Source organism: Acromyrmex echinatior, chromosome 14, assembly GCF_024713525.1.
Source record: "Acromyrmex echinatior isolate Ae372 chromosome 14, ASM2471352v2, whole genome shotgun sequence".
NCBI classification, from domain to species: domain Eukaryota; kingdom Metazoa; phylum Arthropoda; class Insecta; order Hymenoptera; family Formicidae; genus Acromyrmex; species Acromyrmex echinatior.
The window spans coordinates 125,769-140,932 of record NC_141865.1 but is presented as its reverse complement, the minus strand read 5'-3'; the positions used below and the strand labels follow the sequence as shown (position 1 = coordinate 140,932).

The following is a 15,164-nucleotide window of genomic DNA, read 5'->3' as shown; positions in this document are numbered from 1 at the left end:
TACTTTTTATTTGTTTGGTTTTGAATATTAAATATTTAGTATTTAATGTCAACTGGCTCGTAGCTCTTCTTAACTTATATATTTTATTTAAATTATATTTTTTATCTTATTGATCAACACATTCACATTTTGTCAAGTTATCGTAAAAATTTTTTACCGTGGAAATTTAAATAATTTAATTTTCAATTAGATAAGAGGTTATTTTCTGCTATAATTTTCTTGATAATTCATATATTAATACATTATCAACATACATTATCAAATCATATTAACATACTACAAATTTTTATATTCAATAAAAAATTTTGTTTTCGTATAATGTAATATTATTTCAGTTAATTGAAGCATAATTTGTAGCTAATTTTTAAATACTTTTAGTTTATATATTTTTTCGACTTTTCTTATACTGTTGGAAAAGTATTGAACGTTAAACATACATTGCAAATTTCGAACAGTCCAATAAAATTTTTGAGTTAATTTAACAAGATTAATAAGTGAGAAGATTGCACAAATATTATACAAAGTGTTCTAAAATAATCGCCAAATATTTCATAGGCAGATAGAGCGGACTAAACTGAGTTGAAAAGTCCTCTACATTTTGCAATTTTCACAATAGTTAATAAGATATTAATTAATAAAAATTGTCGAAAATTGGTCTCCAATAATTTTTTACTCAAATATTATCAACTTTACAGAAAAACTGCGAAAGACAGAAATTGTTTATTTTCTTCTTATAGAGCTTTAAAAATTTTTTCAAAATTTTTTATCAACTTTTTAGTACTGCATTTTCTTATTTTTATTATCATGAGAAAATATGATATCAAAAAATTCTGGAAAATCTATGAAAAAATTCTTACAATAGTTTTAGGGAAAAAAAAAACAATTTTTACTTCTTGCAATTTTTCTGTAAAGTAATAGTATTTGAGTAAAAAATTATAGAAACCAATTCTCGGCAATTTTTAGTAATTAATATCTCGCTGAGTATTGAAAATTATAAAATGATAAAGAACTTTTCGACTTAGTTTAGTCCGCTCTACCTGCCCACAAAATATTTCGCGATTCGTTTGGGACATTCTGTATAAGAATAAATACAAAAAAGTAGTCGGCATAGTTTGTGAACAAAACATGAAAACATATTCTTATCAATTGAAATTAACAAGTATATGTTAAATTAATCTACATTTTATTCACTTAGAATTTATGTTTTAACCACTTTATTTTTACATTATTTGTTCATTTTAATGACTCATCACAAATTATATCATTTGGACACTAATAAATATTGAATATCATTTTAACAAATCTTTAAGTAACATAATCATATTATTAATTTAACATATTATTTATTCGAATATATTAAAAAATTCAACACAAATTATTATCAAAAACGTGAATGGATTTTCAACACAAATGTACAATTTTTTTACACAAATATATTAGGTGTTGGAATTAATTCGTAGCGTTTTTAATGAAAGAATGTTATTTATTTCACATGAGCATTAAAAAATACATTAATGAAAGTACTTCCCATCACTTGTAAAACGCTACGAATTAATTCCAACACCTAATATAATATTTATACTGCATACATAAGTATATAACTGCATGCAAATTATTATAATTTATTAAATTTATTAAGATAGAAATTTAATTGAAAATTAACTAAAAAATGAGAATAAGAAATATAATATTGTAAAGATTTTGTACAATATAAAAATTTTTGATAATACATTTGAGAACAAAAATACTTTTATTTATAATTAACTTTTTGTTAAGCACAAACCGCAGACCTTCATATTACAAATAGTTACATGTCATCCGAGTTTAATGATACCATTACCGTAACGTAGGAAGCGGATGTTTTCATGAGCTTAAAAATAATACAATGTTAAAATGTATATTTTTTATATATAATTTTGAATATGCAAAATTAAATAAAATATTTTTATATATTTTGGGCATTATTAAAAAATAAATTATTTATACAAATTTGAGATTTATTTAATTTTGCAGTTAATATTCATATACTACATTTTATCATACCGAGCCGTAATTTTCCAAGCAGATTACATATAATTTCACCATAGTTATGTGATATGGTTTTTGACATTTCATTAATAGAAATAATAACATTTTTTTTACTTCCAAACACGTTTGATACCACATTCCATTATATCTAAAAGTTTTATAATTTTCAAATTATAGTCATCGTTATTAATTAATTACATTAATAACTTACGCGGCAACAGAAATTTGAGAACTGTGATCTATTATTTTCTGTCCTAGCCAGCTATTGAAGAAGAATCGAAGAGATTGAATGAGTACAAGTGGACCGTTTCTTACCAATTCCGTACGAGTCACTATCTGCGAAAATTTCATATTAGCGATTTTAATCAATACGGAAGAAAACATTTTTCTTCATGTATTAGTGGATCAGTATAGTTTATAAAATTGATAGATATTAATTGTATATAGAATATTTATTATTTATTACCATCACGCACGCAGTACATTGAAGTAGAATTCCTAAACCAATGTCGGTGATAAGACATGTCGCGAACGTCGACTCAATCAAGTAGATTAGTCTATTGGTAACAAATAGAGATAGGAAAATCCGTATCATATTTGTAATCTTGTCTGATAGATTTTAACTTTGCTCAATTTATAAGAACCTCTCTATTCTGATTTAAAGTTGTATACAATTTACCATATTCTCAACATCTCCATCCTCTTTAGATGTGGGATCGAAACATTTTTTTGATATATCGCGTGTAGCCAACCTTTTCAAACGATAACTGTAAGTATATAGTCATATACATAATAGTAAAATTTTATTTTTTTATAAATCGATAAGTAAAGTAAACCAAAGTATACCTCAGTATAGCTAGTGTACCACAGATATGTTGCAGCAGGGCCAGATAGATGGTGTCGGTTGCTACTATTACCATACAGCATACACTGTATCCCACAATCGTTAATGCTAAAAGAATATAATAATATTTTTCCATATCCAAAAAGAACTCCGTCGGATGCGGCATTCGCTTTGTTCTTGTTACATTTGACATCAATATACTGTCAAGTAACGGTATGGTGAGTGGTGCCGTTACGAAACTGGCTGCGCCCGTGAGGGTAAAAACTAGTAAAAGAAATTGTCTTTCTTTGCATAATCGCTTAGAAAAACGATCGTTGGATATACTTATCGTTAGTACTTAAGAAGACCAGCGTGAACATTCGACTTCTCTCCATATATTCCATTAAAATCCAAATATCATTGTATTTCGCTAATAAGCACCAATCGTGACAAACATGCTGAATGAGCATCCTAAACTGCAGTTATGGCATTTTTTTTAAATAAAATATAATTAATAAATAACATTATGCATAACGGCATACTCACTTTTTCAGTCTGCCACTGAAGACCAATTGTTTTCAAGAGACATATACATGTGCCAAGAAAAGTTGGTAGAACATCGTAAAAGTCGTTCAAGCGTCTCATACGTTTGAACAAGAATGCAATCTACAAGTATTAACAAATCATATCGTAGCTATTACTTGTATTTATAACTTTTTATGTACTATTATAAAGTAATTCAAATAGCGCAAAAATCACTAACAATTTCAAAAAATTTATTATAAATTCCAATATTGATTTTCTCTTACGATTTTTTTCTAACCCAGGGGCAAGAATTTGTACCTGCGGCAGTAATAGAATCAATATACCAAATAATGTACAACAAAGACGTTTATTTTTGTTGGATGTTGATTGCATTGGCCACAAGCCAAAGAAAGACAACAACAGTTTGTTAACTCGAAAATATCGGGTATCAAAGATATCCATTCCTAACTGATTCGTGTTGAAGCGGAAATCTTGAATAGTTGAAGGTGAAATTTCCATCAATTCTCCACACGGTTCATTTGATATTCTCTTGGAGTGTCGATGCGTTCGCAAAGAAATATACGTATAATATATTGAATTAAATGGAATCAGTAATAAAGGGGAAACGCCTCTCGCAAGCAAGCGACACGCAGAGTCCTATAATTTTAATTTCGCATTGACATTGTATAAAGCATTGCATAAAGCAACACAGATGATAGCGTTTAATTCTGAATAATATATTTGCTTTTATAGAAGACAGCAGTTATACTCCACGTAGTCCGTCGCCATACGTCAATTATTTTAGATATATATTTTTATACTATAAAATCAAAAATATTATCACTTATGAAGTGGTTAAAAAGCAACAATTTGATTTACAGCAAACATAATTTTGAAGTAATGGATTGTTTATTTGATACAAATATGTCTAAACAAATTAAGACAACATCAAAAGATAATTCTATTGTAAGTACAAAGATGAATATAAAAATATCTCTTAGAGTTTTGTAATATAAAAATATATATTGTATAAATATATTATATATTTGACATTTATACATACTAAAATTTATATTTTTCTATTAAAATCTAATAATGTATGATATACCTACTACCAACTGCAAAATTTATGATGATTATTTGCTGTTTCGTTCTTCTCACGCATTGACAATATTACCATGCAATATGTGAGTGCTGATGCTTTCATTATTTAAAAAAAATATTACATATTATTATGTTGATGCATAACAAAAATATTTCAATGTAATAACACGTAACATACAAAGACCATATATCATTATAGACATAGACTATTTCAGAATACGTAGGAATTTATGTTATCGGATTTTCAAATAATATTTTGAAAACCATTAATTATTGTCATATAAACTTTTTATTGTGAAAGTTTTTAAATAATTTAGTTTTTAATTATATAAGAGAGTATTTTTGCCATTATTTTTTAGATAATTGATATATTAATTTTTTAATAAATTATAAATTTTTTACTATCGATAAGGGATTTTATTTATTCTTATATTGTAATATTTGAAGTATATATAATTTGTAACTAACTTTTGAATACTTTTAGTTATATTTTTTTTCACTTTTCCACACTGTTGAAAAATAAAAATAATGTGTCAAATTTAACATAAATCGCAAATGTCAAACCATTCACTCAAATTTTTGAGTTAATTTAACACAAGATGAATATATTTTTACAAAAATATATGTTAAAAAATTAAAAATATTATGTATATAAGAAAATAAATACAAAAAAATGTCAACACAATTTGGAAATAAACCGACATATTTTTTGTAAAAACATATCTATAATTACCTTCTTGACAACAAATCACAGACCTTTATATTACAAATGATTACATGTCCGAATTGAACCATTATCGTTACGTAAACGGATGGTCTCATGAACTTAAAAATTTAATGTAATATTAAAGTGCATATTTTTTATATATAATTTTGTGTATGTAAAATTGAATAAAATATTTTTATATTAGGTGTTGGAATTAATTCGTAGCGTTTTTAATGAAAGAATGTTATTTATTTCACATGAGCATTAAAAAATACATTAATGAAAGTACTTCCCATCACTTGTAAAACGCTACGAATTAATTCCAACATCTAATATATTTTAAGCATTGTTAAAAAATAAATGGAAATTATTCAGATTAACAGACACCGCGCCAATGACTTTGATTTTATTATGAGTTAAGACCATTATCTTGTGACTATCAAAAGATTTTAGCTGCCGGTCACTGTACGTTCAAAAATTATTAACAAATTAAGTTTAAAAAATAATGTCTTATTTCTGCTATACATACTTTATACATATACTGACGGACATATGATTTTCCACACGAAGGGAATTCGACCCCTATCTTCTCTCTGCCTCGAGACGTACAATAGCAGAAATAAGATATTATATTTGAAACTTTTCTGTTAATAACTTTTGGACGAACACTTGTGACCGGCGTGGCACCTCAAATTTTTTGAAAATTACTCAAGGTCATGACAACTGTGTCAAGATCATTCGTCAATCCAAATTATTATTAAATAAATTATTTATACAAATTTGAGAATTACTTATTTTTGCAGCTAATATTTATGTACTGAATTTTATCATACCGAGCTGTAACTTTCCAAATAGATTGCATATAATTTCACCGTAGTTATGTGATATAGTTTTTGACATTTAATTAAAAATAACATTTTTTTATGCTTCTGAAGAGATTTGATGACCACATTCCGTTATATCTAAAAATTTGATAATTTTTAAATTAGTCATCATTACTTACATTAATAACTACAATACAATAATTAACAATTACAATAATAATTAATAATTACAATAATAGATAATTAATTACACCCAAAAAAAATTCTACTAATAAGCGGGGAATCCCTTTAGCACTTCATTTAAGCAAAAAATTTTATATTATGGTGCGTGTATTTATAAAAATTGCTATTCATAAAAATTGAGACACATGAGCTATAATCAAAAATAAATTCTTCTATAGAAATTTCTATTATAATAATTCAAATAGTCTTTTGAAATAAAAGGATGTACAAAATACTAGTGGCACGCTTATTTGTTAGAAGAAGTTTATGTGCTATCGTAATACGTATGCATGTCAGTACATGCAAGGCATTCTTTTAGGATTGAGAAGATTGCAATCCTAAATCCATTCATTTATCAGTTTCGGATATCAAAGACGTCCATTAATTGATTTGTGTTCAAACGGAATTTTTGAATAGCTGAAGATAAAGTTTCCGTCAATCCTTATTCGCACGGTGTTCATATGATATTCTCTTGGGGTGTCGATGCTTTCGCAAAGAGAAATATACATAATATGTTGAATTAAATGGAATAAGTAATAAAGGGTAGACGCCTCTCGCAAATGAATGACACGTGAGGAGTCCTGTAATTTTAATTTCGCACCATTGACATTGTATAACTATAAAGCTTTGCGTAAAGCAACAGATAATAGCGTTTAATTTTACGAATATATTCGCTTTTGTAAAACAGTAGTTATACTCCACATGACATAGTCGCCATATGTCAATTATTTTAGATATATATTTTGTTATTATGAAATAAAAAATATTATCATTTATAAAATGGTTAAAAGCAATAATTTAATTTACAGCAAACATAGTTGTGCAATAATGGATTGTTTATTTGACAGAAATATATCTAAATTTAAAACAATATTAAAAGATTCTATTATAAATACAAAAGATGATTATAAGAATATCTATTAGATAATTAAATTATTGTAACATGAAAATAAATAAAAAAACCGATATAAATATATTATTATATATATTTAACACATATACATACTAAAATTTATATTTTTCTTTAAAATTTAATAACGTGTATGATATACTATCAACTGCAAAATTCATGATGATTATTTGCTGCTTCATTCTTCACGCATTGACAACATTACCATGCAATATGTGAGTGATGCTTTCATTATCTTCAAAAAGCATTACATATTATTTTGATGTAGTATGGGCAACAAAGATGTTTTAATATAATGATACATAAAATGTATAAAGATCATACATCATAGATTATTTTAGAATCTGTAGGAATTTATTTCGGATTTTCATGATAGTTTGAAAACGAATAATTATTATCATATTTTTTTATCTTAATGACATAAATATTATGATCTATATGAATGATCTGTACGATCCAGTTTTTTTATTTTCAGAAATGTATAAGAATTAGGAAGACATAAAATAAGCTCGTAATATTATTACCACAGTGAAGTTTTCTAGATTCATCACGAAGGACTTTGCCACCTTTATTTCACTGATCATTTGACTCCTTAGGATTAGCATTAAGAGCATCTTTTTGGCTGTGTTTGATGTCTCATACCATGCTCCATTATATCTGAAAATTTAGGTTTATATAAATGAAAATAAATAAAGATAAAATTTGCAATGACTTACGCAGAAATGTACACATCGATACTATGATCCGCTATTTGCTGACCCTGCCAACCATAAAAAAAAAGGCGAGCAGTTTGGCAAACCACCAGCGCGACATATATTATAATTTCGACTGTCTTATTCATTTGAAGTATACTCTACGATATCACGTCAGATATTATTCTTATAGATTAGATTGGAATTTTTATCTTGATTTTAAAATTATTAATGTTAATTTTAGAATTTTACCATCGTGCATAAAGTACAGTGCATCACAAAACCTAGGCCGACCTCAAAAAATAGATATATCGCGAACGTACTGTTGATTAGATCTATGAACCTTAAATTAATATAATTTTGTGTTAACTCTTTAATTTTAATATAACACTTTTGAATTCTAATATTTATACTAACGCTTTTATTTTTATGTGCAGGAGGATACATCGAATCAAGTGCTGGACAATATTATTTTGCTTCGAAGAAGAATCGTGATGAGCTTCTTGCTTTGACCGACCTTTGACCATATTCTTCAAATGGTAACTATATCAGACAGCACACAATATTTATAAAACAATTTACAAAATATGTAAAATTTATCTTTATATAACTATATAACTATATAACTATTTATATAACTATAAATCTTAAGAAAAATTTGAGATCTCTTTATGCTACACTCTACAATTATAGATAATTTGTAAATAATAATAGATAAATAATAATGATTTAAATAAATGGTACTGAACTACAAAATAGTTCGTACTTTAAGATATCGAACAATGCGCAAGCATGTTCTATAAAGGCGAAATATATTGTATCAATTGCCAATGTAACCACACAAGCCACGAAGTAACTGTAATACATAATTGTAAGCAGAATGTAGTAATATTTTTCGTGATCGACCAGCATTTCAGCTGGATATATAAATTTTTTTGGCCTTGTTATGTTTAACGGTGATAAAACATCGAGTAGTGGGTTGACAAGCGGCAATAATGCAAAACCGATCACGAACGTAGCCATCCAAACTAAACGAAATAATTATTATACAATAAATAATAATACGTACGGATACATACATGGAAAGAACAATTTTATTGAAGTATTATATCTAAAAATTAGCTAAATACAAATTTTTGAAAATAATTTTATAGGATATCAAAATAATTATATAAGACATTTAAACTGGTTATTGAAATATCAAAACTTTTTGCAACATTGCTCGTCATACTTAAGTTTCCTACATAATTATTTTGATAATCCAACAAAGTTATTATTAAATCTGTATCTATTTAAATTTTTAACCCTTTAAAGAGACCAATACACATAATTATGTATTCATTTTGAGTCATTCTTAGATTTCTATAAGTATTGTTGACTTTTCCATATTTAAAAATAGCGCCATATTTGTAATCACTCATTCTCATATGTATAAATAACGTAATATTTTCACATAAATTCACGCGATACTCACAAACAGAAATGCATACATACTCATATGTGAACTGAACAAGGATAACTCTGAATCAGGTTCATCTCTTTCTATCACATTGAATCAGCAATTTAGTTATAGAAGTCTGTGATTCTTTCCAAATGTTTTGTATCAATACAAAACATGTAACTCTGTCCATATAATCCTCTTAATTCACACTCAAAAAGTTTGGAATATTCTATATAAACATGACTATACGTAATGTATATTTTCAGAAAATCATATTTCAATTTTATTCGATTTACAAAATTTTTCATCAAAATTTTAAAAAATCATATTATGAAGAAAAAAATTTTATTTAAACAGAATCAGTGTCTGAGTCTTAAAGGATTAAAAACTCAATAAAATCATTCTTTCCATATAAATAACTCACCATTGATCGATTTATCGCACCTGTATATATCGATGTAAATCTCCATGATATTTCCATATAATTTCTAAAAATTTGTTTCGCTTTCTTCGAGACATTCATCCAATCGTCATAAAATTGTTGAAATAAATCTCTAAACTTTAAATTATAAGAAAACGTATTATTTAAACCAAGATTTGTAGCTATACGATCTACAGTTGCAATATTCGTAAAGATGCTTACCTTTTCGAAGTAATAAATTAAACTAACAAATTTTACTCCGCACGTTATTGTACCGACCATCGTAGGTAAGAGTTCGATTATATGATCTAGATCGTTCGGATGTTTGAATATGAACAAAAACTGAACAATTATTTGATCACGATATTTTAATGTTTACTTTAATTATTATTTTATTTCGCATCAAATTATATTAAGTGTAATTGTAATTAACTTCATGTATATTTTATAATATTATTTTAATATTATTTTAAGACGCGATTAAATTAATTATTTAGTAATTAAAAATATATCAATATAACAAAAAAAATATTTTTAATAACATTTTATATCTATATCTATGTCTTAATTATTCATGTTATCAATTTAATTGTATTTATATGCGTATAATATTTCGTATATATTTATAGTAAATATTTGAAAATATTATGCAATATATTTATTTGACTTCATGACATATAGGTATCGAATAGCTACCATAGGCGCGCACATAACTATGACAGCAACTGTAGTTAACGTTGTCTTCAAAGTCCTTGTAAAAGTCGTTTGATACGGCCACAACCCTATGATCGACAGGAAGAGTTTATTAATTTTGAAATATTTCGTATCAAAGACATTCATGTTCGCTTTGACACTCAATGTTCGTATTGCGTTCGTATATTCATATCCGCCGTTAAAAAGGCAGATATTACTCTTTGTCATTCGGTCTATAGCTGCAGCTTAAATATTCTGCTAGATCCGTGTATATGATGAAATAATTTTTAATGTCGAAGAAATTGAATAGAGAGAATTTATGATAACAGATATTCCTTCCTTGATAGAAAAAAAACTTTTTAAAGTTTAATAAAGGCACTATATATATTACAGTGTAACAAATGTACAATACAAATGAATAAAATAAATTGAATGAACTGCATAAGCATTTCCGCAACACTTACACAATATATTCGTTTAATATTACGATAGATAGCATTAATATAAGCATAACTTAATTATTAACTTATTTATTACTTTATACAAATCGATATTTACTGAATAGTTTATACAGAATAGTTTATTACAGACATGATATACCTTCATACATTAACACCTGAGTTGACATACGAAAGACTAGAAAATATACGCGAGTGGAAAATCTTGCAGAAATCTATGCACTTTTTGACGGTTAGCGTAATGAAATTAGTACCGTGCAATAGGAAACCGATGTTTTCATTACCTTAAAAAATATTTATTATGTACATATTATTTTTTTCTGTTAGTAAAGAGCACGGATATAGCGGTTCTATATTAAAACACGTGATACATTCCGCGTTCGTACCTTACTGAAACCTTCCAGATTGATGACATATAATTTTGCGATTGTTATTTGAGAGGCTTTCTGACTCCTCGCGATTAGAAACAACAATAACTTTTGCACCTTTACAGATGCATTATACCATATTCCATCATAACTGTAAAAAGATATACCACGAGAATATTTCTTGTGAATTCTGAATAGTTTTATCTTACGCTGCTATCGAGACTTCGACGCTGTGATCGGTCACTTCTTGTCCGGCCCAACTATTGAAAAATAATCGGCAACTCTGCATTAGCATAAGAGCTACATATCGCATAATTTCAGACGATCCCATTCGAACTATGATCTGCAAAAAATATCATTTGACTTGAAAATATTCCCAACAATAATTAACAATAAAAAGATAATATATTTACATTATATTGTCATTTAGACTTAAGTTCCAAAATTTAAGTATTATCTCTCTAAAACCTTTGGAGCAGGATCTAATTTTAAAATCTCACTCTTAAAATTGATAATTGAGTAATTTTTTTCAACATTGACTCAATTATCACTCTTTGCCACTCTTTAGAATTAGATTCCACCATTTATGCATGAAGCCACAGTTATATTCACCATTATACATGAAGAAGTATGCAATAAAAATCCTAATCCAACATCGAAAAAGAGAAACAATGAGATTGTAGAATCCATCATTTCTATGAATCTGGATCGACAAATATCATCAAGATCTAAGTGAAATTTTAGTAATAGATGCAAACATGTTTGAATTAGATCTAGGTAAGTAAAATATATAGGGTGTTCTAAAAATAACGATAAATTTTTCGTACAGGGATAGAATGGACTAAGAAGAAACTAAGAAGAAAAGTTCTTTACCATTTTTGCAACAGTAACAAGATATTAATTGCTAAAAATTGTCGGAAATTGATCTTCAATAATTTTTTATTCAAATACTATCAACTTTATCAACAGAAAAACTGCAAAAGACAAACGTTGTTTATATTCTTCTTATAGAGTTCTAAGAATTTTTTTAGAATTTTTTATCAACTTTTTAGTACTGCATTATCTTATTTTTACCAACATGAGAAAATACGGTATTAAAAAATTCTGAAAAAATTCTTAGAGCTCTATGAGAAAAAAATAAACAATTTTTGTCTCTTGCAGTTTTGTAAAATTGATAATATTTGAGTAAAAAATGATTAAAAACCGATTTTTGGCAATTAATATTTTAGCAATTAATATCTTGTTAACTATTGCAAAAATTGCAAAATGGTAGAGAATTTTTCTTCTCAATTTAGTCTATTCTACTTCTATGTGAAAGATTTATCGTTACTTTTAGAACACCGTATATAATATATGAATATACATAGGATAAAGAGGGGTTTTTCGTCCATTTCTCGTTTATGTTTCTGAGCAACGTGTTGAATACTTCAAAATTGTGCTTATACTCGCACAAGGAACAATCATAATTGTATAATGTAATTATAAGTACATCACTGCAAAGAGATATTATTTGAGATATAAATTGTAAATTTTCATATTACTTTAAAGTTGAAACTAACGGAATAGTCTCTCTCTACCCTGTGCTATTCCTAAAATAATTGTCACACCAACAATCTTATTCTTTCATGTAGTTGAATGCAATGTTGAATATATCGGCGGATTTCCTCGTGAATGTAATCACCGTCTATCCATCGTAAATCATCGTGTGCTGCTAAATTTCTCAGGCGATGACTGCAATAAACATAATTATCCATTTTTATACATGTATCAGATTTAATTTTAAGCAATTCTCACCACAATACGCCGTACATTCCGCAAATATGCTCCACTAGGAAAATGTACAAAATGTCAGCAGCTACCGCGATCGAGACACATACAACGTAACCAACATACAAGATCAGCAAAAGTGTGTAATAATATTTCTCTTGATCGAGAATGACAAAATCTGCGAGATGTGGCAATTTTCTCGGTCTTGTTTCATTCAGGGGTAAGATGATATCAAATACAGGTCCGGTAAGAGGTAACAAAGCGTAGCAGAATACAAATCCAATTACACTAACTGCATAAAGAAAAAGAAATAAAATACTCCTTTTATTTTTTTCTTAACAAAAATTAAGATAAAGCAAATAAATATTTTAATATATTGCGTAAAGCAAATAAATATTTTAATTTAATAAAACAAATACTTATTTATAATTACAAATTTATTGAATCTAGCGATTATTTATATGTAATTTCTTTTTCATTTCTCATCTTTACTTTAATTAAGATGCGTGTTTAAAGTATTTATATATTTTTTTAATTTATCAAAGATATCGAACCTTCTATTGTTAATACTTAATTCAAATAAATCCGATATTTGCCAGTACGAAATTTCATACTTGAATACGCCAACATGAGCGTTCGACTTTTTTCAGCATAATGCGTTAAAATTTGCGTTTCCTCACTGGTCAATAGATTGTTCCAGTCATCTCGCATATGTTGCAGAAGCCCCTTAAACTGAAGCGACGCTCGTTCAAAACAAGCCGATCCGATGCGATGATCATGCTTACCATTTCGGAATTGCAAGTCAGACTGATGATTTTTGCAATACATATCACTGTGCCAGCTAGAATTGGCATGAGCTCGAACATATTATCCAAATCATCCACATGCTTGAACATATATGCAATCTAATAATAAATAATGAATATATCTAATAATGAATATATGGTACATTGATTATATTTCACATAATACTCGGGTAAAATGTAAACTCGCATTTAAACAATTGTTTCTGTGATATATAAAGAATATAGTTATTATTTGAATTTTAATATATGTCAAACTTTTTTTTTATATATAACTTAATTTATATATTTTCTTTATATAAATTCGTCAACTATTCTCTAAAATTTTTGGAATGGGATCTAATTCTAAAGAGTGACAAAGAATGACAATTGAGTCATTTTGTTGAAAAAGAGCGGCTCAACTGTAAATTTTGAAGAGTAAAGTTTCACTCTTCAGAAGTATATTCTACTCCAAAGATCTTAGAGAGTAATATTATTAATGTATCATCCAGTGAACTACCTGTGGCGCGCACATTATTGTAACGCCAAATATGGCGAACGACTGAGTTAGGAGCTTTATGAAGGATGTTTGATATGGCCAAAGACCGATGAAAGACAGGAAGAACTTGTTAATCCTAAAATAACGCGTGTCAAAGAAATCCATGGTTTTGCTATACTGAATAAGAATCCGTAAATGTTCTTCTCGCTATAGCAGTATCCGTCTCTCTTTCTCTCTCTCTCTCTCTCATTCTCTCTTCTTTTTTTCTCAACACCTTCTTTAGTATTCCGTAAAACCTCGTTATGGGAAATGTACTAAAGGTACGCAGTATGGTGGCAATATCAATACAGTATTACAGCTTAAGAAGAAAAAATGAAATGTACGAATAAATGGAATTTGTAATATTGTCGCTGTATGTTTTAAAGCTTTGAAGACATCTCGTATTATTATTTCATATTCTCGGTGCCACGAAGTGCATGACTAATACCGTATCGATTAACGTGTCGAATGTCTTTTGTCTCTTCATAAAATAGAACATTGTCACTATATATAAACGTCATACAAATTTCGATAAAAGATAATATATTTAAATTTATTGTGAAAATACAAATATCTTTTGTAACAACAATGATAAACAATTTGAGTTTTATAAACATTGTGTTTCTCAATTGATGTTACTGTCACAGTTTATACCACTGAATACATTCTCTAAAACAAGATTTTAATAGTTTTGTGAAAGTCCATTGTTTATCAAACAGGAAACAAAAGTAACTCATTTTTTTTCTCAAAGTATTTCATATGCCTCTCCATGGTTTTATAACTTTTTTGGATTGACAAACAAATTTATTTCTGAAGCAGTATATTGATGTATTGTATATGTTCAAATAAAAACATTTGCATA

General features: G+C 27.3%; 4 protein-coding genes across 8 annotated transcripts in view; 1 reads left to right on the top strand and 3 right to left on the bottom strand.

Annotated features, from left to right (window-relative positions):
- Positions 1 to 8,359, top strand: part of LOC105151944 (Odorant receptor 13a) — a 74,701-nt gene extending 66,342 nt beyond the window's left edge. Inside the window, exon 10 of the transcript XR_015547352.1 lies at positions 8,272 to 8,359. The gene's annotated coding sequence lies outside the window, so the exon portion shown is untranslated. The remainder of the gene's footprint in view (positions 1 to 8,271) is intronic.
- Positions 1,732 to 4,341, bottom strand: LOC105152769 (odorant receptor 70a-like). Its single transcript, XM_087413262.1, is given in 9 exon segments — positions 1,732 to 1,870; positions 2,044 to 2,176; positions 2,240 to 2,364; positions 2,495 to 2,585; positions 2,673 to 2,795; positions 2,875 to 3,136; positions 3,210 to 3,327; positions 3,398 to 3,517; positions 3,695 to 4,341. Coding segments are annotated over 9 exon segments (1,236 nt in total). The 5' UTR covers positions 3,896 to 4,341; the 3' UTR covers positions 1,732 to 1,807.
- On the bottom strand, positions 7,048 to 10,618 carry LOC147907294 (odorant receptor 9a-like). 5 transcript variants are annotated; one of them, XM_087413258.1, is made up of 9 exons: positions 10,393 to 10,618; positions 9,919 to 10,038; positions 9,720 to 9,834; positions 8,601 to 8,862; positions 8,252 to 8,377; positions 8,087 to 8,177; positions 7,859 to 7,995; positions 7,667 to 7,799; positions 7,048 to 7,377 (listed from the first exon to the last, which is right to left on the bottom strand). In XM_087413258.1, the coding sequence occupies exons 1-9, from the start codon at positions 10,615 to 10,617 to the stop codon at positions 7,321 to 7,323; spliced, it is 1,266 nt and encodes a 421-aa protein (XP_087269384.1). In that variant the 5' UTR covers position 10,618; the 3' UTR covers positions 7,048 to 7,320. The 5 variants fall into 5 exon arrangements, with proteins under 5 accessions (XP_087269384.1, XP_087269382.1, XP_087269385.1 ...); XM_087413256.1 differs by having other exon boundaries at positions 9,720 to 10,038; XM_087413259.1 differs by having other exon boundaries at positions 7,859 to 7,902; positions 9,720 to 10,038.
- A 127-nt stretch (positions 10,619 to 10,745) lies between these two features.
- On the bottom strand, positions 10,746 to 15,023 carry LOC147907293 (4-vinylanisole receptor-like). Its single transcript, XM_087413290.1, has 9 exons — positions 14,285 to 15,023; positions 13,768 to 13,887; positions 13,597 to 13,714; positions 13,010 to 13,274; positions 12,827 to 12,946; positions 11,828 to 11,918; positions 11,425 to 11,558; positions 11,234 to 11,366; positions 10,746 to 11,131 (listed from the first exon to the last, which is right to left on the bottom strand). Exons 1-9 carry the CDS (start codon positions 14,426 to 14,428, stop codon positions 11,081 to 11,083), a joined length of 1,176 nt encoding a protein of 391 aa, XP_087269416.1. The 5' UTR covers positions 14,429 to 15,023; the 3' UTR covers positions 10,746 to 11,080.
- Between the last annotated feature and the right edge of the window lie 141 nt (positions 15,024 to 15,164).

Excerpts from the sequence above, each read along its gene's own strand:
- LOC147907293 (XM_087413290.1), bottom strand. The coding sequence starts at position 14,428 with ATGGATTTCTTTGACACGCGTTATTTTAGGATTAACAAGTTCTTCCTG. Across the intron at positions 12,947-13,009 it reads GGAATGTACGGCGTATTGTG|TCATCGCCTGAGAAATTTAG; the intron begins GTGAGAATTGCT and ends TGTTTATTGCAG. Across the intron at positions 11,919-12,826 it reads CTACATGAAAGAATAAGATT|ATTCATAGAAATGATGGATT; the intron begins GTTGGTGTGACA and ends TTGTCGATCCAG.
- LOC147907294 (XM_087413256.1), bottom strand. The coding sequence starts at position 10,617 with ATGACAAAGAGTAATATCTGCCTTTTTAACGGCGGATATGAATATACG. Across the intron at positions 8,863-9,719 it reads ATTTACATCGATATATACAG|TTTGGATGGCTACGTTCGTG; the intron begins GTGCGATAAATC and ends TATTTCGTTTAG. Across the intron at positions 7,378-7,666 it reads ATCTAGAAAACTTCACTGTG|ATAATGAAAGCATCACTCAC; the intron begins GTAATAATATTA and ends TGCTTTTTGAAG.